A 25,150-nucleotide genomic window follows, 5' to 3' on the forward strand; every position below is an offset into this window, starting at 1 on the left:
ATGCAAATATCACTGTTAGTGTTGAAGAATAAATTAAAATAGCACACAGTGCAGAAGCTTCAGCCTTAGCTGTAAACCTCTTATCAAAATATAGCCTATGTATGTCAACATCATCTCTACAACTCTGATTCAATGAAGCCGAGCAAAATAAGGGTAATTTTAGTGAGGTTCAGGTAAGGTCTACAATATGACCATTTTAGCAAGATCTTTTCTCAAAGTCACCCAATTGGGGGACATCAGGTTTTGACATTAAATTTGACCTAACTTGAGTAAAAGTCAATCCTTGGCCCAATAAGAACTGTTGCATACATGACAGTGTTTAGTGGATTTAAAACAACAAAACCCTGAAAAGCAAACTTAAGCTAAAGCTGCACATTTTTAAGTCTCCCATCAAATCCAAGATGTTAAATGTTGGTATGTTGCAGGCAGCTGCGAATTTGTGAGTGTGCTTAAAGTGGGACAAATCCAATTTAGCTTCCAGATTTTTTATCTATGACCCATAAATTCATGCTAGACTGAACTAAAAAGTGAAAGTATAATTAAGTAGACGGCATGAGCCACTGCTTACAATCTTTAAAGCCCAGATTTGTTGTGATGTTTCAAGTTGTGTCAAAAGATGTTTATAAGATTAGCTCTTAGATTTTAAACAGAATGATAAAAAGTTGAAAGAGAGACAAAAATTGTTTTGTAGATAAGATTTATTAGTCTGAAAATGTATAGCAAGTCATTAAGTGCCCTATATTACACCTTTAATTCTCATTTTACAATTTACACTTTTGCATTTTGGGGTGTTTGTCAGTGTCAAATATAAAGCATAAAAAAGCTGTGTTGAACACACAAGGTCCAGAGACCAGTATCTTACTGTGGTGCGAGTGCACAGTTAAAGGGTCGTTTACAGTTTTACAGAGGAAGCGATTCAGACAACGGCACAACACAGAATCCTAGAAGTCAACTGACCGTCCATGTGATAATTTCATTTATTGCACAGGCCAATCTGTAATAAAACCTAAAACCAAAGACCCATTTTCTTCAACTAAAACATAAATTAAACTTAATTTCACATAAGAGAAAAACAAGATTATGGAAGATTTAGGTTTATGTCAAAATCTATAATTCCCTCACACCTTTAGATTTATTCACATATACTTCACACACACACACACACAAGCCACAGTTACGTCCCAGACTGTGTTCATACACATACACACCTGCAAACACACACAAAAAGATATGAGATACATAGAGAAGGGCTTGATATATAATCCATGGCAGTCTTCTCCTTCAGCAGCAGCTAGCAGCAACAGATCTTCATCAAGAAGTACCCAAATCACTCATCGTAACCAAGGCTGTGGAGAGAAAAATAGGAAATTTATTGAAAAGCTGGAGAAGTGAGTAGTGACTGTATTCTCAGCAGGTAATTCCAAACTTACAATAGTTTTTGAATCTTCTTTGTCCAAAACCTTCTGCACTTGGTCTGGAGGAAACTTGAGCATGGAAGTAATTACTTTGGCCATTGTCTGCACATGGCAGGGGGTAGAATAAAACAAACAATTTGACAAAAGCAGGTCTTAAAATAACTTTTTTTAAAGCATCATTCATCAAACTAATTAGCATAAAAATAAATGTCACTTTTATAAACACAGTGCAGTAGTTACTACCCTCTGACAGTATCGCCGAATCAAATTATGATCATTCAAAAGACAGATTTGGAAAAAAGAAAAAAAAAAAAAGAAAAAAAATTATCTCCATAATCAACTCCAGGCCCATCTGCCAGGGAGCATGCATTTTCCAATAAGCACAGGGGATAATCAGAAACAGGGCTGCTGTGTAGGAAAGCTAACCACTTGACTAACACTAAATAAGGCCAGCATGGCTTTAAACGGTAAATCTGCGTCATGCAAGATGCATGTGCTCACAGGCAGCCCGGAGGACATCCTCCACACAGCAGAGGTCTGCCATGTTGCCATAAAGAACAACTGTTCACTGAGAAGCAGGGAAAATCCCGCTGACTTTAGGACCCTGTCAACAGCACGCTTAATTAAGGGGACATCATTATTAGTTACTGAAACAAGACTGGACACAACTTGACTTTTATATGGTGTCCTAAATATGCTGATAGTTAGCTTAGCAAATTGAGGTCATCCTTTAGAAAAAGAAAAAAAAAAGGAAAAAAAGAATGGCTTGAGCTATGTGTTCAACGGGGCTGTTTACAAATCAATATTTTTATGCATAAATAAATAAAAGTCCACAGCTAAAAAAGAACCATTTGGACTGAATTATAAATGCTTGTATAAAACATGTTTATATATAAATAAAAAGAAAAGCATACTTTTGTTTCCCGTCCCATCATGTATTCGAACAGCACCTTCCTCAAGTACTCCATCTCAGTGGGCTCTGAGAAAGCATCAGGGATGTTGATTCCAGGATCTATAACAACCAAAATCCACCACATACAAATAATACTGTATGAAAATGTGACTTTTTAAAAATATTGACATTCTTGATTCTTCTCAAATATAACTGCAGTGATGTTGTTGAGCAAAGTTAATTGCTTTCTTAAAACCGTATGGCACATAGATGCAATGAACAAAAAGAACTTAAAAAAATAAATGCAAAATAAATAATACTATGACTAAGCAGGATATGGTGCGAAACTGTTCTGTACTTGTTTTTTGTATGTCAAAAGTTTAGTTTTCTCTTCCAGTTTAACAAGATCTCACACTGTTACACACTCCTACTGACAAACAAATCAACAACACACAAAAATAACCTCCAGCATCATGTTTTTGTAAGCAACTCTACGCAGAAGCCTCTTGTGCACAGGTAAGGGTTTAAATATAGCACCGGCTGTAAGTAGAGGAAATAATGGCAAGTCTCAGCATGAGCCCTTTAAAACCACAAGAGCTTATCTGTCAATGTTTTAATTCTCTGCCCAAAGCTATAACAGCATTATTATTCAAAACTATGAATGGGAAAATGTGTTTACAGCTTGGACAGGACTGGTAACACTTAGATTACAGCTTCTACCACTGAAACACCCCCATCAGCTCTTTAACAAGCAACAACACCTTCTCACTTTCTGCCCATGTGAAATGATCGGACAGCCAGGAGAGGAGAGGAAACAACCCCTTGATCTCTGACATGGATTAACATGCCACCAATAAATCATGTACCCTTTGTCCTCTTGACCCTGTTGTGCTCAAACTGAGCCTACAATCCCAACAGTCACACAACAGCACATATTAGATCAACTATCAACAACCTTGTGGCCTAAAACACCAATCCAGGTGGCTTTAGTAGTGGGCTAAACAGAGCCCTCATTGAGCGGAGGAGAGCTTGACTAAGTGTCTTAATCGTAGAGATCCACAACATAGCAGATTAGATTCAAATGTTCTAGAGTTGAGAAAATTGTGTTGCAAGAAAGTTAAGAGCAGTCTGCAAAATCCCTTAAAGTTAAAGATGGCTTCTTTACCCCTCCCCTTCTGACAGTAGATTCTCCTCATTACACCAGCAGGAACTATCTAAGAGGACATCAGCCACTAACACTAACACACATATGCGCCATCTTCTGGCATAGGATGCACTTGAGGATACTGCACTGACATCCATTCAGTTCTTACAGGTTCATCTCAACTTTTACAATAGTTTCATGTAGCATTCAAAGTGTGACGCCAACCTCAAACAAAGCCAAGTTATAACCACAGCTTTTATCTAAACCTGCAAGCCTCCAATCAGGCAGGGATGCTGGTCTGTTTGGAGAATTATTACAGCTTTCAAATGTAATAGTAAAATATATTTGGATTTCTTTCTTTTTTTTAAATTTTTTTATCTTTGATACATTTAAGCAGTTTATATTTCACCTTCCTGTGATAATGAAATGTTTTAGCATTATGCAAGTCATCTTTTTTGTGCTTTTCAAAAAGAAAACTGGACCAAGAAGCAGAACTAAGTTATTCATGGTGATGAGATTACCTTTGAATGTGCTCCCGAGGTGAGTTACAACTGTGTTGCGGTGAAGACATTTAACCTTGTCCTCAAGCGAGTGAATCTAGTGCGGAGAAACAGACAACCAAGCACAGGTTATTTTTTAACCTTGTGTGTTCATTCTATGCATTTAGCCTAATTGTCAATTAGGGAACCTTAAACATTTTGCTGGTCATCCTCAGGGGATGTTTATGCGCATGATGGTGTGTGTGTGTGTGTGTGTGTGTGTGTGTGTGTGTGTGTGAGAAAGCTGTGGGAGGCGCTGACTTATTGTTTATAGGGTTAAACCAAATGTAAACAGATGTGCTTTGCAATTAAGTTGATGCAGCAGGAGAGCAGTAGCTGCTTTTGCTGGAAGACATGGATTTGTGGGAATACAGCAGAGCAGTTTTATTCTGTTTCCCAGTGAAACCGACACGGTGGGTCCGACACTTACTTTCTCAATAAACCCTTGCTCCTTCAGCCGAGCTTCGCTCAGCAAAGTCGTCTTCTCAGCAAGCTGAGCCTATGGTCAAAAGCAATGGAAAGTTAATGTCCTGAAGTAACAAACAAGGTGCACACAACTGGGATATGGCATTTTTAAAAAGAAAAAATCTAGTCTAAATAGTAGAGACAGTGAACGCACAACCAATAAACATACCTGTAGGTCTTCTGAGGTCATCTGTGTACACTTTATAATAAAAGAAGAGCAAATACTTTATGTTAGAACAGAATAACTGTATGTAGTTAAAACATATGTATTGGAAAAAAAACCAACTAATTTCTTGACTCACTGACGTATTAACAACAGAAAATATGTGCAGCATTTACTACAAAAAAACCTTTGAAAACCAGGTTATAATTTAAATTTAACATTTCCTAAAATTGAAAGTAAAAAGTTTAAGGATTGAGGACTTTACAAGGATAGAATAAAGTGGTGTTAACCACACACACACACACACACACACACACACACACACACACACACACACACACACACACACACACACACACACACACACACACACACACACACACACACACACACACACACACACACACACACACCCCTCAGGAGCATCCAGACACAGCTAGTGTTGACCTGTGCACACTGAAGTGGCTACAAGTTTACAGTGCTTGTTCGTGGTCTTTACGACAACAGACACGATGATCTACCGACTATGTGGAAAATGTTTTGTGAGGCCCAAAGTAAGGCAAGGCCTCCGTGAGCATGAAGCCATACAACCCCCCACATAAAGTCATTACCTCACCTGGGAAAAATGCAGCAGAGAGAGCAGCATAATGCTCTGTGTTTGTGTGCGGACGGACATGTGTACAAGGTGGAGGAATCAATGCATGGGCCTTAAAACACCGCGAAAAGTCTCCCTGGAGTCCTAACTGGCCTCATTCCAGTAAGTACATATTGCATGCAAATCCTGCTGTAGTATAACTCTGAGGCGTAGAATCACCTCGTAGGATGATAATTGAGAACAGGAACTGAGTCTGGCTGCTGCCTCGCTGTCTCTGTTTTCTGAGCACAGCATTCCTAAGTGATTCAAAAGAGTCTCACAGTATCCGGAGCTCTTTGGAGCGCCGCCACAAGACAGAAGTGAGACTCTGATCAGAGCGAAGTATGGAAGTGAATAGTCCCTGAGCACTGGTGGAATCTTTCAATTAAGAGAGGACCAAAAATGCAGATAACCAGTAACTGCTAATGCAGTTAACCTGGAGGTGAACTTTCAAACATGGTATCTAAATGGATCTGGAGAGACTGTTGGTGTAGACAAAAAGCAAAAGCATCTGGATTAGGCCATCATTCATGACTGCTAATGTTTCCATCAGACTCCAGTGATATCTCAGAGGGAAACTGAAAAAAAAGGATTTCATACAGACATTGCCATTTCATGCACCCAGAGGAAAGCAACTTACGACTTCAACAGAATCACCACGGAAAATTTATACATTCATCTCACCCCCAGTCCTGAATATAATAGACAATAATGGCTGTAGAAATGACTTTTTCTTCATCTGTAGAAGCTAAAATGTCCTAAATAAATCACTTTGTCCTGTTCTTTGTTCTTGCAGATGTTCTGGGAGCTTGTAAATAGAAGTGGGTCAGACACATTTTTACCTCAGAAGAGCCCTGGCAGCGTGCTTGCATTTCTTCTAGTTGTTTCTGCACCTGCCACACTCGGTCTCCCATCTCTTGCTCTCGATTCTGAAAACAAAGAAATTCCAACTTTGCATTTTCCTTTTCGTCGTGTCAAATGTACAACTCAAGTGTTTCAGACAGTTTCAGACTTCCCACCTTGATTTGGAAGCAAATTAGTTTTGAGACAGAAAAGGACATTATATGGGACAATCACAAGAGCTCAAACACACAACTTCATGAAAATGTTATTTAAGGGGGAAGGTGGAAAACTAAATGCTTACTGCACGACTGGTTGATGGTTTAAGCTCTACTTTTGAAAAGAGATTACATTAAAAGTCCACTTTCACATCACATCGAGTGTGAAGGGATACTTCACTCGAGAATACGAAGCCTCTGTGGAGTGCTAAGGTGGATGCGAAACTCTCTTTCCGCAGTAAACCCATAAAACCAGGCGTATAGGAAAAAAGTTATCGGCTTAAGTCTTTTACAATACCTGTATAACCTGCTCATATTTCTGAACAGTTCTATGCAAATCGTCCTCCTTCTGGGAAATCACCATCTTCAGCTGACTGGCTTCATCGTGATGGCAAGTGATCAGCTCCTCTTCCACAGTCTGGGCTTTGGCTGTGTTGAAAGAAAAGGAGAAAGAAAACAGTAAATTTGAATTTCAAAATAAAGCACACTCAAAAACAATCACAGCTCACTAAACTGCTCCCCAAACAAAAGCACAGGAAGATCAGAGGTACAGATCAAAATATGGAAGAAGAATATGAACCATTTTCCAATGCTTTTTATCTGTGAGTATTCATTCTCATTGGGAATTATTGACAATAAATTGTGTGAAAAGTTATTTTATAGCCTCTTTTTTTTTTTTTTTTTATAAGTAACTGCTGAGGTCTTTCCACCTAACGTGTACCTAAATGCTGCAGATCTGCAAACTGTCAAAACCTTTGCTTTTATAGAGCTTACAGCTGCCAATGAAAAGGATTGGGCTGCAATTTACTTTCTTAATTCCAATGGAAGTTTGATAAAGACACATTACGTAACTTTCTAAGCATAAAACTCTGGGTTTTGGACTTGTTTGATGACACAGTGACATCTATCGCATGCGTTTCTGGAGCCACTGGTGCCCAGGAGGTTTCAGAGGCTGAAAAACTGCACAACTTTTTCATCTGGGTTACTGTGTGACATTGCAGCAGAGTTTTGCTTCATGCGCTAGAAAATGGACGGAAACACTCTGGCTGTTTTATATGTGCACCGTTGCTGATTCAGCAAAGAAACGGAAGAGGATTAAAAGAGTGAGGGGAAAAAAATTCATGATAACATTATCTTTTGCTGGCTGGAGAGAGCTCATCACACAGGTAGGATGCAAGATGGAGGACGAATTATCCATCGACAGGGGGAGCATCCCTGGGAAACTGGACAAAGTTCCATAGTGTGTCTTTAAGCTTACTTTTTAATGCAACATTGTTGTTAATCTGAGGCTGCATTTACTACATTGACTTTTCATAATGTTCTCACTCATTAAAGCGTGGAACTGAAAGCAGATGTAGTTTTCCTAATAATGGCTTTCCTTCTAGACGCCCTGTCCAGGAAACCTAACTCAAGTAAAGGTGAGTATTAAAAACTTAAAATAATAACCATGTTCTCGTTACATTTTTTTTTTTTTGTACAAGAGCATCAAGCATATTCAGCCAGATTTTTTTGATATGGGGAATGAAGTGTAACGTAAGGATCTGAGCTAAAAAACAAAAAAACAAAAAGACATTTCATTTCCATTTGAAAGAGAGTTTTTGTTGTCTCACCAATAGCCTCCTTCACCGCTGCATCAAGCTCCTTCTCTTTTAAAGCCATCTGCGTGTTGAACTCCCTCATTAACTGCTTGATAGCAGAGTTGTGCTTCATTTCCACATCTTCCAACTCCAGTCTGTTACAGCAGGCAATAAAGGGAAATATATTAAATATGTAAAACATATTACACAGAAAATTCTGCTGTTAATATCTATAAATGTAGAACTGAAATGTTTGATGATCTTTTAACCACTAATCTAATATTATAAACTTACTTTAACTTTTTCTCATTTTCTTCCAACAACTCTTTTTTTATGTACTCCAGGTCTTGTTCATGCTCCTTCCTCAGTAATCGGATGTCTTTCTGTAGCCGGTTGAAGTCCTTTTGGATTTTCTCTTTATCATTCTTCATCTGATTCAGTTTATTTTTAAGAGATGCCAAGGAATCATCATCATCATCCACCTCTAGCACAGGGGCGTGGTTTTCCATCGAACTTGCGGTTTGCTGCATGCCGCTGCATTCCACTTTCACCTCCACTTGATGATGATGAAGAAGCTGGGCATCTTTCTCACATATTTCCTCTTTTAGACAATTTATTTCTGCAACAAGTTTTCTGTTCTGCTCTTCTGTCTCTTCTAGTTTAGTCTGAATTTCCTGCATCTCTGATTCAGTTTGTTTGAGCTCATCTTGTTCATTGTTTCTCTGAAGTGAGACCAGCTTGTCTTCATACATGATTTTCATCTCTTCTAAAGACTTTTCTTTGTCAAGTCGCTCGTTATTCCGAATATGCTCAAGTTCTTTCTCCTGCTCCTCCTGAAGTCTGGCAAGAGCTTCTTCTAATGTCTTTGTTTTCTCCTCTAGTGTTTTGATTTGCTTTATGCCTGCAGTTTCTTTGCTCCTGTTATCCTCCAGGCTGCTCTGAAGAGCCGCGATCGCCTGCTCTTTTTCCTCAAGCTGTGCCGTTAGCTGCTTTTTAATCTGACTGATTTTCTGCTCGGCTTTCTTCTTCAGCTCTGATACTTTCCGAGCGCTCTCTGCAGAGAACCTCTCCTCTGCTGCCTTCAGACTCTCCTCCTTGCTCTTGGTGATCTCCTCTTTTATCCTTGCAAACTCCTCTCTTTGACTTTCAAGCTTGTGTTTGCACTTCTGGTTGTCCTCCTCGAGGAGGTGAAGTTTTTCTGCCATCTCTTGCTCCATGTTGCCATTCTGAGTGCACTGCATCTGGATCTGCTGCAGCTGCTCCACCATCTCCTTCTTTTCAGTCTCCCTGATGCTGTGCTGCTGTCTGAGGTCACATGTCAGCTGTTCACACTCTTTTGTCTTTAAGGCTAACTGATCCTGAAGCTCACCGAGTCGATTGATGCACCTCTCCAGCTCCGAAGCAAGGTCGTGGACTTTCTGCTCTTTTTCACTCAGCACCTGGTCCATCTCAGACTTGCTGATGGACTGATTGTCAATACTTGTCTCCAGCCTTTGCAGGGCTTCGTTCTTGTCAGAGATTTCTTGCTCCAACTTTTCAAGCCTTGTCTGTAGAGACTTAATAGTGTTGTCATCCTGGGTGAACTTTGTCTGGGCCTTGCTTTCATTCTCAGACAAGCTGTTCCTGAGCACATCTGCCTGCTCCGAAGCCGATTTCCTCTCCTGCTCTAATCTCTCCATGGTGTCCTTCATCTGAGCAGCAGCTTGTTGTCTCTGCTCTTCGTACTGCTGCTTCAGATGATTTATGGCTTCCTCCTTCTCTTTTATGCTACTTGCAAGCTGATTTTTCAAGTCAGTAACAATGCTTTCCAGCTCTGTGATGTGCTGCTCGTTTGTTTTCAGATTTTCTGATATAATTCTGTTTGCTTCACTCAGCTCCTCAGTTTTCCGTACTTGCTCGCTGACGGACTGAGAACGGTTCTCCCTCTCTAGTGTTAAGGCTTCAATCCGCTCCATGTGAGCGTTTACCTGAGCGGTTGTCTGTTCTAATGAAATGCATAGATTCTTATTGTCCTCCGCGTGCTGGCGAAGATTCTCCTCTAAAGTGCAAATTCGACCTACTTTAGTGAGGACAGCGTTTTTGAGATGTCCTACGTTTTTCTGACTAGACAACAGTCTATCGTTCAGCTCTTTCACTCGACATTCAACTCGCTGCTGGAGGTCGTTGGAGGCACACTCTACTTTGGACTGAACCTCCTTACAGTAAAGGTCCATTTTGTTGATGATCATGATTAGTTGCTGCTGGAATTCTGCCTCCTTCGCTTGCAGCTGAATGGAAGTCTGCTCAAATTTACTCTGCAAGTCCCCAGTTTCTCTACACCTAGAACTTTCCAGTGCTTGAAGCTGCTGTTCTGTTTCTTTTAGTTTATCGGTCAAACTTGTCACCATCTCCCTGTTTTCTTCCTCTGCTGTCGTCAGCTTGTCTTGGAGGGTGTTTCTCTCATTTAGAGCCTGGTTGAGGTTCCTCTCTGCTGACTCCATTTGTTCTTTTAGCAACGCTTCACCCTGGGAAAAACTTTCAAGCTTAACCGCTGCTACATTAAGTTCTTCTTGCAGCTTCTGCACAGTGGTTTCCCGGATTGCCAGGTCTTCCTTTAGATTCTTTGATTCGTTCAGTACCTGTTCATTTTCTGCTCTGCTTTGGGTAAGCTGCACACACACTTCTTCCAGCTCTTGACCCTTCTCCTGCAGTACGAGTGAATGTTTCTCCATCAGTTCTTCCTCCTGCTGTGCCATCTTCTCCTGCCAGCGATGTTCCAGATTTTCAACCTCATGCTTATGGGCAGCATGCAGCTTCTCCAGTTCATCCTTGTGGTTGGCCTGGAGTTCTGACACGGCACTACTAAGGCCTTGGGAACTTTTCTGAGCCATCTCCACAATTTTCTCTTGAACTTGCTGCTCTTTCTTCTGAAGCTCCGCCTCCTTCTTTGCAAGTTCTTTCTTCATGTTTTCTTCATTCTGCTGAAGCTTTTTCTTAAAGTTCTCCTGCATTTCTTTGGCTTTCTGTTTAAACTTCTCCATCTTTGTTTCTTGTGTTTTCAGCTTAGCTTCCATCTCAGCTTTAGTGTTTTTCAGTTTCGTCTCATGGGCAGTTTTTTCATCATCCAGCTGTTTCTTAAGGCGTGTTTGTTCATCCAGATTTGTTTTCATTTCTGCTGCATATGACTTCTCTTTTTCTCCAAGCTCATTTTGGGTCTCTTGTAATTGTTGCTGTACTTCTTGAAGTGATTTCTCTTTTTGCTGACATTCATTCTTTGCTACTTCCAACTGATGCGTCAAATCTGCCAAATTCATCTTGCACTGATCGAGAATATCTGAGATCTTATTTAACTCTGCATTAGATTCCTTTAGGCTCCCATTTTCTTGCTGGGCTTGTGATAAACTGTGCTGCAGCTCCTCAAATTCCTTAATCTTGACTTCTAATTTTTGTGCAGTGGAATTTGATTCTTCTTGTAGTGTTTTTTCTTTCAGGAGCAGCTGTTCAATCTCTCTTTCCTTTTCCTTCAAAATAATCTTCATTTGATTAAGTTCCCCTTTTAGAGTTTCCTCGATACTTCCAAATGACTTTTCATGCTCTTGTTGGATCTTTGCAAGCTCAGCGCTGTGCTCGGACACTTGATCCTGAAACTTTTTCTCGTGTTCCTGTTGCGCTACCCTTGAAGCATCTTCAGCTTCAAACAGCTTCTCTTCCAGAAGCTGCTTACTCTTCACCACCTCAGAAAGTTCAGCAGAAAGAGCTTCCAACTCTGCTTGCTTTGCATCCAGTTTCTCAAAAGTCTTCTGGTTCATGTCTTCGACATGAGCTTGGAACTGCAACTCTTTATCTTTCAGAAGGTTTTCCATTTCAACTCTGTGTTTTTCTTTTAGCTCCTGGGTTAGAGTATCCCTGTGCTTTTCCAGCTGCTCCTGATGCTTTTCTTCTAATGCAGCGATTTGCTCTTTATGTTTATTCTTCAGCTCGTCCAGTTGACTGGAAAGTTCATGAGACAGACTGGATTCATCTTGTGAAATATTGTCCACAGAGCTCTCCAGCTCCAATATCCTCTGCAATCACAAGAAAGAACATTAGATAGATGTATTTTAAAAAAAAAAAAAAAAGGAAAAAAAAAAAAGAAAGAGAGACTGCTATAAAAATAAATTTAAAAAATTGTGAAAATATTTTCCACTGGAGTTTTTAAATATGCACAGGAATAGAAAAATATATATGGAAATAAACTTCATACGTGATTACGGCATTGTTGATTCTCTTTTTTGTAACATTAGAATTACATCAACATATTAATAAATGTATTCTGAATTTTTCCAGATAACCCTGTGATAAAATATACAAATGCATACTTTAGGAAATACAAACAGCTCTTTATTTCACTTAAGAAATATATTATAACCCTCAAAGTGTTCAGTCAACAGTTAACTAGTTTATCAAATTATGCAGCTTTTTTTGCTGATATAATTTTAATAAACAAGAAAGGCTCACAGTTCTTGCAGTCTCCAGCTCCAGCTGGATCTCTTTAACCATGTTGTCGGCCTCTGCCCTTATTGCTGTTTTCTGCAGCTCTACATCCTCCAGAGCCAAACTGGCCTGTTGCTCTCGCTCCTTAGATAGTTGGACAAACTCCTCTCTGCATTGCTCCTAAGCAGCATGAGCATTAAAATAAGAAAAATGTCATTTAAAAAATAAATATATACTTGATAATGCTATGGTGATGTGCGATAGGAATAACTTAGCACCTACCACTGCTTTGCTGATTCTGTCTTTTACTTCCTCTTCTTTAGCAGCCAAAGCCTCACTGTGAAGTTTCTCCAAATGAGCCACATTTTCCTCTGATGATTTCTAACAATAAAAAAATATGAAACATTACAAGCTGAATGTAACATGTGGCACCACGGTGCATGAAAACTTTCCCCAAACATATCCACCTTGCACTTCCCAACGTAGTGATGGTAAACAGACAACAATATCAGCAGTTTGCTGTGTGTGATGTCAAGACTTCAGCTGTTGTTCAGAATCCTGAATTAAGTGAGCAGAATGAACTTTCCAACCTTCATGATGGTGACGACTTCCTGCTTGACTCTCGTGAGTTCCTGCTGAAGACTCCTCCTCTCTTCCTCACTGACCCTCTCAACTTCTTTCATTTGCTCTTCCAGCTGAACCTGCAGCTGCTTTTTGGCCTCTTCTGCCCTTTGAGCAACACCCAAAGCCCGTTCAAGCTCTTCAAAAGCTAAGGGGCATAAACAAACAGAACACATGACTATAATCACAAAAAGATTTTTATTTTTCCAAACAAGTTTTAATTAGAATTGTGGTCACCTGATTTCTCAGCTTTTTCCTTTTGTTCCTGTAATTCCTCTTTCTGGGCAGTAGCCTGCTGGAGTCTGGAGCGCAGCTGTGCAATCTCCTCTTCTTTCATTTCCAGAGTCTCGTGCATCTGCCGTTTGGTCTCAGCAATAACCATGCCCTAAAACAAACAAACAAACATCATAACAAACAGCATCAACGAGAGGGGAAAAAAAGTATTTTAATAGTTAAGTTTATCAGTAAATTCAGACTGAACCAAAAGAAAAGTTGCTGAAGTTTTAATCAATACATGATGAAGACCCTCCTCGCCCACCTTGTCCTGCTCAAGCTGTTCAATGTGGTTCTTGGCATCACGGAGCTGAGTGATCAGCTTGGTCTTTTCTGTTGTATGCAGCTCCTTTGAATATAAAACATTTCAAAGACAAAGAAAATGTTACATAGAATTCCCTAATAATTTGGGACATTTTGATTCATATTTTGTGTATGTTCCTGTCACACAACTCCAAAATTAGATGTTTCTGGTACCTCCCAGGATACATAATGCTAAAACCAAAAACCAGAGTTTAGAAGCCCATCTGAACCAACAAATTCACCCAAATTTCACAACAAATGTAGCCCTGTATCACAGCAGCTACATGTAGTAGCGACGCCTCTGTGGTACAAAACTTTAACAAGTGGTTATTACACAGAAAATGCTGGAATGACTGTATTTTTTTTAGCCATTTCATTCATGTGTGAGTAAAGAACAGAGCATCTATAAAACACTGAATTAAATTGATTTACAAGGGATAAATATGTACTGTTATGCAATGTCACTGTGAGAAAATAGAGAGCTGCACATTATGTTCTGTCAGGCAAGTCAGTGGCACATTTAAGAAAAGCTTAAACTGAAGACAGGTGGTTGGTTTTATGAGATACTTGTCTGAGGAAGGTTGCAGGATGTCACTATCCTGCTTCAAAGGACTTCATGCCTTTTAACCTCTGCTTACCTAGATTTGTCCTTATTCTCACACAGAGTCCAGATTCAACAGAAGAGGGGAAAAAAACACTAGCAACTAAAAGTAATCAACACAGATGAGCCTGTGTCTTTGCAGCAGCTAGTATTTGTCATCAAATGTTCTAAAACATCAGAACAGCGAAGGACAAGCAACACAAATTTAAAAATACCGATGAAACAAAATATTTTCGATTCAATGAAAACAAAGGTTTAGTCATGTCAAGCTGACAGGACACGAACCCTCACTCTGGAGCTTGGCCAGAGAATTTGGATGTTTGGACTGTAAGAACCACAGTAATCCACTGTGTCACACAGATAATGGAGTCATATTATCAGTGGACCGTAGAGGGTCTGGCAGACATTTTACAGCACAACATTAATTACCCTAAACACACAGTTCAGCAATTCAGAGCAGCTCAGTAATAATAAAACCTCTTCATAACTACAGTTTACTGCAACATTAAATTCCTGGCAGTACTGGTTATACATATAGAAATATCTGGAGTGTTTTTGTTTCTTAAAGAAGAAGACATTTCCCAAACTGTAAAGTTTTGCTGAACTTAAATTCTAATATTCCAGTAACAATCTCATTCTAGTACATTCACAGATAAAGTTCGGCCACCTTCATCTTTTCCAGCTCCTGCAGCCTCTCCTGCAGCTGCTCCTGCAGAGTTTCATTTTCACTGCTCAGCTGTGAACTCCGCTCCTTGTGCGTGCGCATCATTTCTTTGCATTTCTGCAGCAGGTTTTCTTGCCTTTTCACCCTTTTCTGTAGAGCCTCCATAAGTCTGGTTGGATCACTGTTGCCCTCTCCTGCCCAGACAAATAAAATGCATGGCTTAAGATCCCTCAAATAAAAAGCTGAACGTTATACAAAAAGCATCTTTGAATTGACTGAGTTTACACCATAACCACCACAGATATAAAAACATATCTTTACAAAATATATAAAAAGTCTGCTCACCCTCAGCAACCTCTGGTCCAAGTGTTTGCTCCTTAGATGGACTCTGCATCGCAGAAGCAGAATCTTCAGGCACCTGAGACTCGCCTTCAGGAGGCAGTGAGCCATCAGAGCCTCCCTTCACTCGTTTCTTCAACAAAGCAACCTTTGTAAGAGAGAATAAAACGTTAATTTATTTTAGTTGATGACTTGCATTATGTTCACATTGTGCAAGCTCAACTTTCAATATTTAAATTTATTGACAATTTTTCATTAATTCATTAATTATGTCAAATTACAATAAATTATTTTGCCATTTTGACCTATGGAGTATTATCTTTGGTTGTGATTACAGTTTTAAGACATGAAATATACCTTTTTTTTCAATTAACTGTAATGTTTATTGTATCAGAAAATAATTTAAAACCATACTGTCCCCACCAGGGCTTTAAAAACAACAACAACAACAAATCAAAGTGCATTATTAGTTTGGGGCTTTTTCTTTTTTCAAAATAAAAGTAAGAAACATTTGTGTAGTGTCTTTAATCAAGTATGGACAAAGAAAGACGGAGGACATGGAGCAACAGACCACAGGCTGGTAGTCGGATTAAAGACCTTCAGCCTCCAATAAGACACCTGCTCACCCAGTTGAGATTCCCAGTACTGCATACTGGATGGACTAAAAAATTTTTTTAAAACATTTGGAGTCAGACTTTTTACAATTGAAAATCATTCAAGACTTCAGCCAAGATTTCAAGGACTGGACGGCCCAGCAATGATGATTCAAGTTTATTTTACAGACACAGGATCTGGCAACCTAGAAGCCACAAAGTTGACCATGAAATCCACTGTACATTAATGTAACGTGAAGTTATCTACTCTGACGGCTAAAGTTAGGCTGAAACTGGGTCATGCAACCTGAAAAAGGTCACATGAAAAAATGCACAACTGTTATATAAAACCTTAGAGCTCTCTTTTTCCACATGATGTATAGACAATGCTTTTCTCTTCACTATAATAGAGGCTAACTGCTTTGTGGAAAAAAAATGTATATATTCATAAATTCTAATGATTTGGATAGTAATCATGAATGCCCTTTTTCTGCACATCAAGTCAAACTAAACTTGCTTGATAAAAGTCACCATCCACATACTACCAGCTTACTGACTTGTGTTTGGAGGACAGTGATCATCTGGTCTTTCTCTTCCAGCGCTGCATCAAATTCATCTTGTAGGTGTTTCTTTGCCTGCTGGTCCATTTGGAGCTCCTAGAAATAATAAAAAAAAAAAAGATTGCTGACATTTACAACTTTTGTTTAGAAAAACAGATATTAACCTGTATTTATAACACAGTCATACCTCCCGAAGCTCCCCTATCCTGCGGAGAGCTTTGTCTTGGCTCTGACTGAGGATGGCCTGGGTAGAACAAAAACGAACATGAGATTAGATCAAAAAACATTTTTATGACAAACCACCAGAAAAAAAAAAGAAATGTTGACTGACATCACATTTTATAAGTTCAGTTAAAATTACCTGAGTTTTCTCTTTTTCTCTCTGTACTGTTCGGTATGCAGTAACCAGCTGCATGGCCAAGAAACAGACGCAAGAAGTAACAGTTACCCATATGCATCACCGTGTCATATTCACTAAGCATTTTGGAAATCTCGGGAGCCACTTTCTGCAGTCTCTCACCTCTGAATATTTTCCTCTGTACTTCCCCAGGCTCCTCTCTACCTGCAGGAGTCGATGCAACAACTGCTCTTTAGACAGGGACTCTGCACTTCCAGGTGGTTCTTCAGCTTCACTCTCAATATCTGAAGGTGGATCATACACTGGGGCACCTGGGGACTCATTTTCTCCCAATGGTGTCAAGGAGTCACGTGATGGGCTCCGGACCAGATTTTCTTTAGACGGAGAGCGGAACAGATTTTCTGCTCGACTGGCGCCACCACGAATCAGCGACTCCATTGAAGGAACTTTCAGCTGTAGTTTCTGAGCAAACGACTGCGACTCCTCTCTCTGTTGTGATTTTCAAACATATTAATGAGTGTGTAACAGTAAAGTGTATAACACAAAAAAACTAAAGAGGAGAGAGGATGTATTAAACATACATGAGGAGAAGCACTTCCGTCCCCATTGATGCTTCCACTTGGAGACCTCGCAGGTCCTTTGGAGGCACTCTGCAGAGTAAAACCACACTATGAGAGAAGGAAGAGTTATGCCAATGAACTTGTCCTGGGGGCCAGTTAGTCATCCACACCCAGCGTGGCTCTCCCTGATTACTCTGGAGGGAGCAATATTAGTATTGCTGGGAGCAATGCAGGGGCAATGGGTACCCTCATGCAACTTGGAAAAACAGAGGGGTTAAATACATAAAAGAAGGCATCTCTACTGTACAATAACAAAAAGGGGTTAAAACATTACTCTACAGAGCAGCCATGAGGTCAGAACAAACAGACAGTTAACGTCAAGTAGGAGAGCGGTAATTGTATTAAAGACGCTTGTCGGTGCCATTTGCAGCTGTATTACGAGAGCACAAAGGTATAATAAAAGTAGGCAAACATTTAGCAGCCTTGTTGGTTTAGATGTGTTGTTAGCAGCAGATACAGAGTGAGCGAATCTTCTCCTCCCTTGTCCAGCTCCGAATTACTCCTTTTTCTGGATTTTTTGGCAAATCAGTCACTTATTTTTTTTTGTTCATTCTCATCTTCTTTTAGAGGCTAACAGATATTCAAACAAGCCAAATATTAATCTGTTGGAAAAAAAATCAGATTTCCATCATTACAAAAATGTATTTTGGTGACACAATGAAAAACACTTTGGCATCAAGAAAAATTCTTCTAGATTGTTCTGAGAAGAGGCTTCAAATCCCAAAACAAAACAAAAAAAAAAAAGAAAAGTCTTTTACTTAAAATAGAGAATATATTTCTTTTACTTCACTTATTGATCTGATGCATTCTCATGTTAAAATGTTTGTTACTTTTGCCTGTCCACTTTTGCTTATAATAAAAATGTGACCATGAATCACAGGAAAGCAGTGTGGAACAGTGTACAAACAGTGAACCAAGACTTGACCACCACTATTTCTGTAGCACAAGCTCAAACAATGCACATCCAAGTACACATAAACAAAGGAGAATCCAAAATCAAAAGTAAAACTGAATTCAAAACCCTGTGAAGACAGTTGTTGCTAATACAAACTAACAGACAAGCATAGCTAGCAAGCCAAAATTATACATCTAAAATAAAGCGTTTTAAAAAATAAGGGCAGGAAGGAACAAAAGCAACTTTAATGAAACTGCTTGATGGGAATTTTATCATGAGATTGAGACATCAACATTATGTGAAGACATAATGTTACTGGTACATGGCAAAGACACAGATGATTTAAGGTGTTTGTAGGTTATTCAGAGATATGACTGTGATTCCCATTTCTTTTGTCACTGCAGTATATCAACATTCTCCAGACTGTGTACACCATAAATTGTATGCTTTATGCAGACTATTACTTCATATAAGTTCTCACCTTAAAGCTCAAAGTACATCAGGCAAAATATAAATGCTCTGCGGCTGACCTGTCAAGTCTTATGCAGCTTAATCAATTTTTTATCTTGAAATATTTAAGAGACAGCAGAGATGGTATTTGTTAAATGATCATATTATTTTCATGTATGTCCATTCTTATTTCGAAATGTGCATCAAAGCTAACAAAAGATAATCAATCAGACTAACAACACAGATTTACAGATAACATTGTGTTCTATCATCAGCCATAGAAAAGTGTTAAACCACCTCTTGTTCACAAACATCTCATTTAAACAGCAACTTGCTGAAACCATAAAATCTTTAGCTTATACTTTCTGACAAAAATCTCCATAAATCTGAGTCCATGACAGGCTCTGCTGTCTAACAGGCTAAAGTCAACATGGACAGACCTGTTTGATGAAAACTAAACAGTGCCGTAACTATACAACTACACTGTCCTCCACCCTGATTGAACTGACAACAAGCTTTTTGCAAGAGCTGTTTAAAATGCACACATTAAAATGCATGTTCACACAGTTCAGAGACGCAGCTTGAAATTTTAACAAACTTAACATTGTCTTTACAGGCAAGTCTTTAATATCATCAGCAAGCACTAATGGCCAATCACAGGCAGTTTCTGAACCTCACGAACAGTCTTAAGGATCAGTGGTTTGATTCTATAAAATCCTTTTTTTCCCATAAACAGGCATTATATTAAATTAATCTTAGACATAGTATAAATCCACTACAAAATATTAGACACCACTACTCATTCTTTTTGAATGAGTGTTCAAACTTTGAACTCACTTTATAAAGACGTGGGGTTAAGTAAGATTGATCAATTTCTCTTAAGTTTAGTATCTAACGGTTAATTTCATGAAGCATGAAATGTGTTTTTTGTTGGATACATAATGGCATTTAGATTGCTGCCAATGTTAGTGTCTCCAGTCTTTTAGTAGTCTCCATAAGCAGTATGTACACATTATCTAGTACTTTTTAGCTCCACAAGGGAATCTGTATAAGTTCTGGTTTGTTTGTTTGTTTACTTGGAGGAGTAATACTTAATGTGACACTTTAACTTCTTTATAGCCACCTACACAGAAAATATCAACTCTCCAAATAGACAGACTTGTAGGAAGAAGGGGGCAACCGCCATCAGGCAACATAACAGGGTGTAAAGAGTCTAAAAGGCAGGCAACTAAGGCTCCTAAAGACAAAAGGGTAAAATTGAATTCTTTGACATACCATGATAACTGAAAGGTGGGACAATAAACCAACATAGGGCAGAAAGCAGAGAAGCTTCTATCCCACAATGTAAACCACATCTCCCTCAAGATGCAAGGTTAACCTACATATGAGATGCCTTCTTGTTGCTAAATCCAAAACAAACAGGAGACAGAGAGCAGGGAACAAGCTGTCCCTACTCGGGCCACAGTCCTCTACCGATTCCCCAAAGGCTCAGAAGACAGGAGGAGGGAACGGGACAGGAGGAGAAAGAAGAGGAGGAAGAGGCAGGAAGTGAGGACAAACTCACCACACTGGCTACCTGGGCCGTTTTGGGTCGTATTGAATGGTCCAGAGCAAAGATAGTATACTCAGAGAGAAAAGCGGGCTCTGCTATCATCCCGGCCAGCATCTGACGCCGTCAGTGCAGTAACGGGACGAAAGGTGGGGAAAGGAGAGGAACACAGAGAGCAATGAGAAAAACAACACCATGAGTGTGAAGTAGCGCTGAAGGGAGTGTCTACCCCGCCTGTTCAGAGGAGGCTGGGATGGATGGAAAAGAGAAAGAAGATAGCAAGACAGAGGGATATACACTACATGAATTGAAAGAATAATATGAAAAGCTGAAAAGTGAAACACTCAGTCAACATTAATGTCATGGATAACAGTTTGACAACTCTGCAAGCAGTCTATAATCTAATCAAAATGTACCCAAATCTGCTTCCAATGATTGAAAAAATGCTCTTAGAGATGTCAAAGTGTTACGGATTTGTGAGATGAAAAAAATGCTGCAATGCCATCAGAAGCTTCTAATGTGAGGACACATGAGCCTGCGGTAACACATCGGTGCTTACAAAAGATGTAGGAGAAAATGTGGTAGAAAAACCTGACTGATAGAGCAGTCACTATTCCAGCTTGACATACTCACTTAAAATTTAAAGACAGTGTCATGACAGAGTTTTAAAGAAAATATTTAGCTTAAGATCAAACCGCCAAGACTGTAATCCCCCCAATTCAAATTCTAAAAGAAATGCATTACCTGTAACAAATAATAAATAAAAACAAAAGAGACAAAAAAAAACTCTTGCATAATATTACTCATATCCACCAGGGCAAAATAACTGGTTACTGGAAACAAAGACCACCCAAAAAAAACACGAGGACCAATAATTTATGTAAGGATTAAACAACAAGGCAACATGCATTACAGGGTTATAATGCATGACTAATCTAGAACACTCCGCAAAGTGCATTATGACTATATAATGCATGGATTTAAGTTAAATAATCTGCTTAACAAATGTTTATATTGTTTTTACAAAACTGGCTGAATATGCTAAAGTATAAGAACTATTGTATGTTGGCCTTGATGTTCTTTTTATACTAAATAAGCTACATTTCTCTCATTCAACTGTCAAAAGCCAGATGATCTGAATCAGTTTAGTAAAGTGTTGCTATGGTAAAGTACCATACCATATGGTGTATGTATAACACATACCATAAAAAATGGGATCTCATACACTTTCATTTCTTTCCTGTTACAAAGCTTCTTACAAAAAGCCACTTGACAACAGTAACCACAAACTGTGTTAAAGCCTATGCAAGTAAATCATAGGAAAATGTAAAATATAATGTAATCAAAGTCCTGAACACTAAAGAGCACAATGTTACTCTGTATATAAGTTTGCATGAAACTATTAAGAACTTGCAAAATAATATCCTTTGGAATCCAGAAAGATATATATGCTACTCATTATTATCTATATTAAAGTGAGGACAAAGTCATAACTGGCTTTCACTCTTTAATATCTCCATTTAAAAATCTATCATTGCTTGCCACTGTAATCAGAAGGTCTTGGTGTGTTAGGGGGAGTATAAGGTAAACACGACAGATTTTTTTTTTTCTGTTTTTGTTTTTGAGGAGTGACAAACATTCCTGTAAATAAAAAGCTGGGATGTAAGCTGGGGAGAGACAGTGCAAGCTGCAGCCTCAGCACATGTGCTCATAGAGTATCAATACCGTACACGTAGATATACCCATCACAGGCTGGCACCCTGCTCACCTCTCTGTCACTCGGAGAAGATATACCATCGTGATGAAGAGGAGGAGTTTGGCTGCTTCGTCTGTCTCCACCGCCAATCTGACAAAATAGATGAATGAGACTTACAAATGCTGTTATTACAAAAAAATGCATTAGTAACAGTGACAAATAATAGCAATCCAAGACTGACTAAAAGTTTATTTTTCTTTTACAGCAAAACTCACAAATCTATACCATAGAAATATCAAAATATTTACTGAACAAAAGATGTCTCTTAGTGCTAGACTACTTTATATCTACTCTTTATTTTATCAGCAATGTGGTTTCAAATTTTCATAACACTGCTGAGTATGTGTAGGATGCTTGTAGGACAAACATGTGAATAAGTTGTGCAATTGATATGACTAGACAAGGACAAATAGTAGCACATGACATGAGTGTAAGAATCTTTATAGAAAATACTCTCAATATTACAGGTCAAATATGACAATACAATTATCTTAAAAAATGCTTATTGATGGAAGAAACCAAAACCGGCTTTAAATATGTTTTAATATAACAAAATGACGACAAGCAGTCAATTTCCAGATGATCTGACATTTCTGCTGTGAATTTGTCAAACAGAAAAGTAAAAATGACAAAATCATAGGATTAGTTTGGCCGTATGAGCCTACGGCAACAAATGAGGCCAGACTTAAGTCTCATAGCGTCGACGGTAAAACGCTGCCGTGTTTTGTCCAGTTGTGTTGTTGTTGCTTGCATTTGCTGTGCTATAAGCTGGTTGATTATTAGCAGAAAATCAACTTATGGGAAAAGAAAAGTGATTTAAAAAAAAAAAAAAAAAAAAAAAAAAAGCAATCAAGTGCTTGGCACACACGGGATTTGTGAAAGTAAAGGAGTAACCTACATAACGCAAAGACGTCCAATTTTTTTAATGTGACGAATATAGAATTTTCAACTTTCTGTCTTTCTGAGCGGGACAACGAGTTACATATTAAAAGGTTTTTAATCTCACCAGCACGAGCAAGTTAATAACATACTTTAGCATAGCACTACTCATTATAAGACTGCAAATGAGCTAACACACATATTAACTAAGGAAAAGACGAAAGCCGAGGTTGCTATCAATATGCAATATTTTTAGAGTATTAACTATAATTCAGTGACACGACAGCCAGTTTTCAAGTATGACACCTCTCCCATGTAAACAGATGTTAGCTCAGTTAGCTCTGAACAGCACAGCAACAAACCTGGGCCTGCTGAGAAGACTGCGCACTCCTCTGCGGTGACTGTTCCTCGTTTATCTTTTGCTTCAGTTTTTTAAACATCTTGTCACAGCGACGCAGCTAACAACTGGACAACAGATGTCGACTATACGTCAGTGATGTATTATGTTTTTGTTATAACATTCAATCCTCAGGGCCAGACTTCCTTGTTCGCTTCAGATTTCTAGCAGGTGGCAGAGCTCTCTGCGCATGTGCGGCCAACGTGGAGGAAATCTGGGACGTCAGAGTTAAAGGGCCAGTAGGGCTCAGTTAGCTAGAGCGCCACCTCTTGGAGTAGTAGAAGTATTACAGCGATTCCTACACGGTCCTGTTGATTTCTTTCTTTTTGTCAACATCAATTTATATCAATCATATAATTACAAGTTCAATTTCTTTCATTTAGATTTTCAGATTATTTTAATAAGTGTATTTCATATTCAATTCTCCAAATTAAAATGATCTTTTTCTTTGATTTTGATTATTTAATCATTATAAAAGTTGCCTAGGAGCTGCTGTTTTAGTGAACATTAAAGCACTTTAATACAAGCTTTCTTACAATTTAAAATTCATCAATCATTTTTTGAAAATTATATGTGTAACAAATGTGCACAGAAAAATATGAGTACTGTATGTTCATACAAAAGCATTAATTAGACAGAAGAGGGCACTGTTAAAGTATCTTTACCTTTGTAAAAAATTACAACAAACTAATTACACTAGAAATTGTCTTTTTGTGCTCAAAGTTTGCAATGCACGTATTTATTCATTTATTTAATTAGTAATTTAATTAGTTATTAATTTATGCTCTCAGAGAAGAAGGACACATTCTTATTCTACAATTTATTATGACTCTTATTTTTTTTTCTATAAACTGTATTTGCTCTGTGGATCCTTAAAAGTCATTGTCAGAGGAGAAAGCTGCAGTGCTTCACATGGTTGCCAACTTAGCAGCTCCCTCTATGGTAATTAATGTCTTTTTGCTGCTACATCAGAACCTGTGCCAGTTTTTCCTGTGAAAAGCTGTTGAACTGAACACAGAGGCTTGTACCATAAGAAGCAGATGACCTCTACTGTGGTACGGCACCAGTATGTTACTGAGCCGCAGTAGTCGGTAGTCTTTCAACTGAGAAGTATAATTTAACAGTGGAGTATTGTATTGATATTTTTGATCGATAAAAATGAAATTCACCAAAGAATATTTGAAATGCTTTCAGTTCTCCCATAGACATGTCTATACACTGTGTGTTAAGAACTGGAAACAAATAAACCAAAACGGTACAATTATTGATCCGTAACTACAAATGGAAAAATTATGTTTCGTCTCCATCTGAGTCATATTATCCTTGGGTAATGAAACAAAACCTGCAACAGACAGAGGAGTTGTCAGAAAAGATCACATTGTAGGCATGAGTCATAGTTTGAATATATGGTAGTTTCCTCCTTTGGGATCTGGCCATGTGCTGATATCTGAAAGACTCATCTCTGACTCAGACTTTCCTGTCTGGTTTGGATGTCATTTTTTTGGGCCCAAAGCCATTAAAATGAAAATGAAAATGTGATTTGCATTTTTTTAGCATTCTGACTCAAATGTGTTTATCTCAGCGGGGTTTTGAGCTCTTATGGGTGGTTGGTACACTGAGTATGAACGATGGGTGGTTAACGGCAGAGAGATGGAGCTACACTACACCAAGCATCAGTTAATGTTTTGCTCTGAGGCATACAGTTTGGAGGATATGAAGTCAAAGCACAGAAAGCTACTTCTGTCGTTCTTCAAGCAGTTTTTTTTTTTTTTCAAACTGTAAAATAGCAACTTAGTTTTATCATATACATGTACAGTTTACAGTGGTGTAGTGGTGCCTGAAGAAAATATGCTCATAATTTCTGGCACTTTTTTTTTTCAAAAGGAACTTGCCCAGAAGGCAAGTTACTCATATTAAAAATACTACCATTATTTCAACTTTTCAGCATCTGGA

The 25,150-nt window shown here is 38.6% G+C and overlaps 1 protein-coding gene across 2 annotated transcripts; it reads right to left on the bottom strand.

Moving 5' to 3' along the window:
- Window positions 1–690: 690 nt before the first annotated feature.
- Window positions 691–23,351, bottom strand: golga4 (golgin A4). Of its 2 annotated transcripts, XM_079249057.1 has the most exons (25): window positions 23,163–23,351; window positions 21,934–22,011; window positions 20,181–20,282; window positions 17,233–17,301; window positions 16,814–17,140; window positions 16,655–16,702; window positions 16,481–16,537; window positions 16,291–16,389; window positions 15,147–15,288; window positions 14,805–14,995; window positions 13,499–13,582; window positions 13,198–13,345; window positions 12,930–13,108; window positions 12,622–12,720; window positions 12,364–12,519; window positions 8,182–11,930; window positions 7,921–8,042; window positions 6,609–6,739; window positions 6,095–6,181; window positions 4,625–4,654; window positions 4,421–4,489; window positions 3,973–4,048; window positions 2,330–2,427; window positions 1,431–1,517; window positions 691–1,346 (listed from the first exon to the last, which is right to left on the bottom strand). In XM_079249057.1, the coding sequence occupies exons 1-25, from the start codon at window positions 23,238–23,240 to the stop codon at window positions 1,332–1,334; spliced, it is 6,321 nt and encodes a 2,106-aa protein (XP_079105183.1). In that variant the 5' UTR covers window positions 23,241–23,351; the 3' UTR covers window positions 691–1,331. The 2 variants fall into 2 exon arrangements, with proteins under 2 accessions (XP_079105183.1, XP_079105184.1); XM_079249058.1 differs by lacking the exon at window positions 20,181–20,282.
- Window positions 23,352–25,150: the final 1,799 nt, after the last annotated feature.

This window comes from Telmatherina bonti (assembly GCF_933228915.1).
Source record: "Telmatherina bonti genome assembly, chromosome: 11".
Lineage (NCBI taxonomy): Eukaryota > Metazoa > Chordata > Actinopteri > Atheriniformes > Telmatherinidae > Telmatherina > Telmatherina bonti.

Coding starts and splice junctions, on each gene's coding strand:
- golga4 (XM_079249057.1), bottom strand. CDS start 23,240: ATGTTTAAAAAACTGAAGCAAAAGATAAACGAGGAACAGTCACCGCAG. Junction 16,538..16,654: donor GAGAAAAAGAGAAAACTCAG/GTAATTTTAACT, acceptor TGTTCTACCCAG/GCCATCCTCAGTCAGAGCCA. Junction 13,583..14,804: donor AGGAGCTGGAAAAGATGAAG/GTGGCCGAACTT, acceptor TTATATTCAAAG/GAGCTGCATACAACAGAAAA.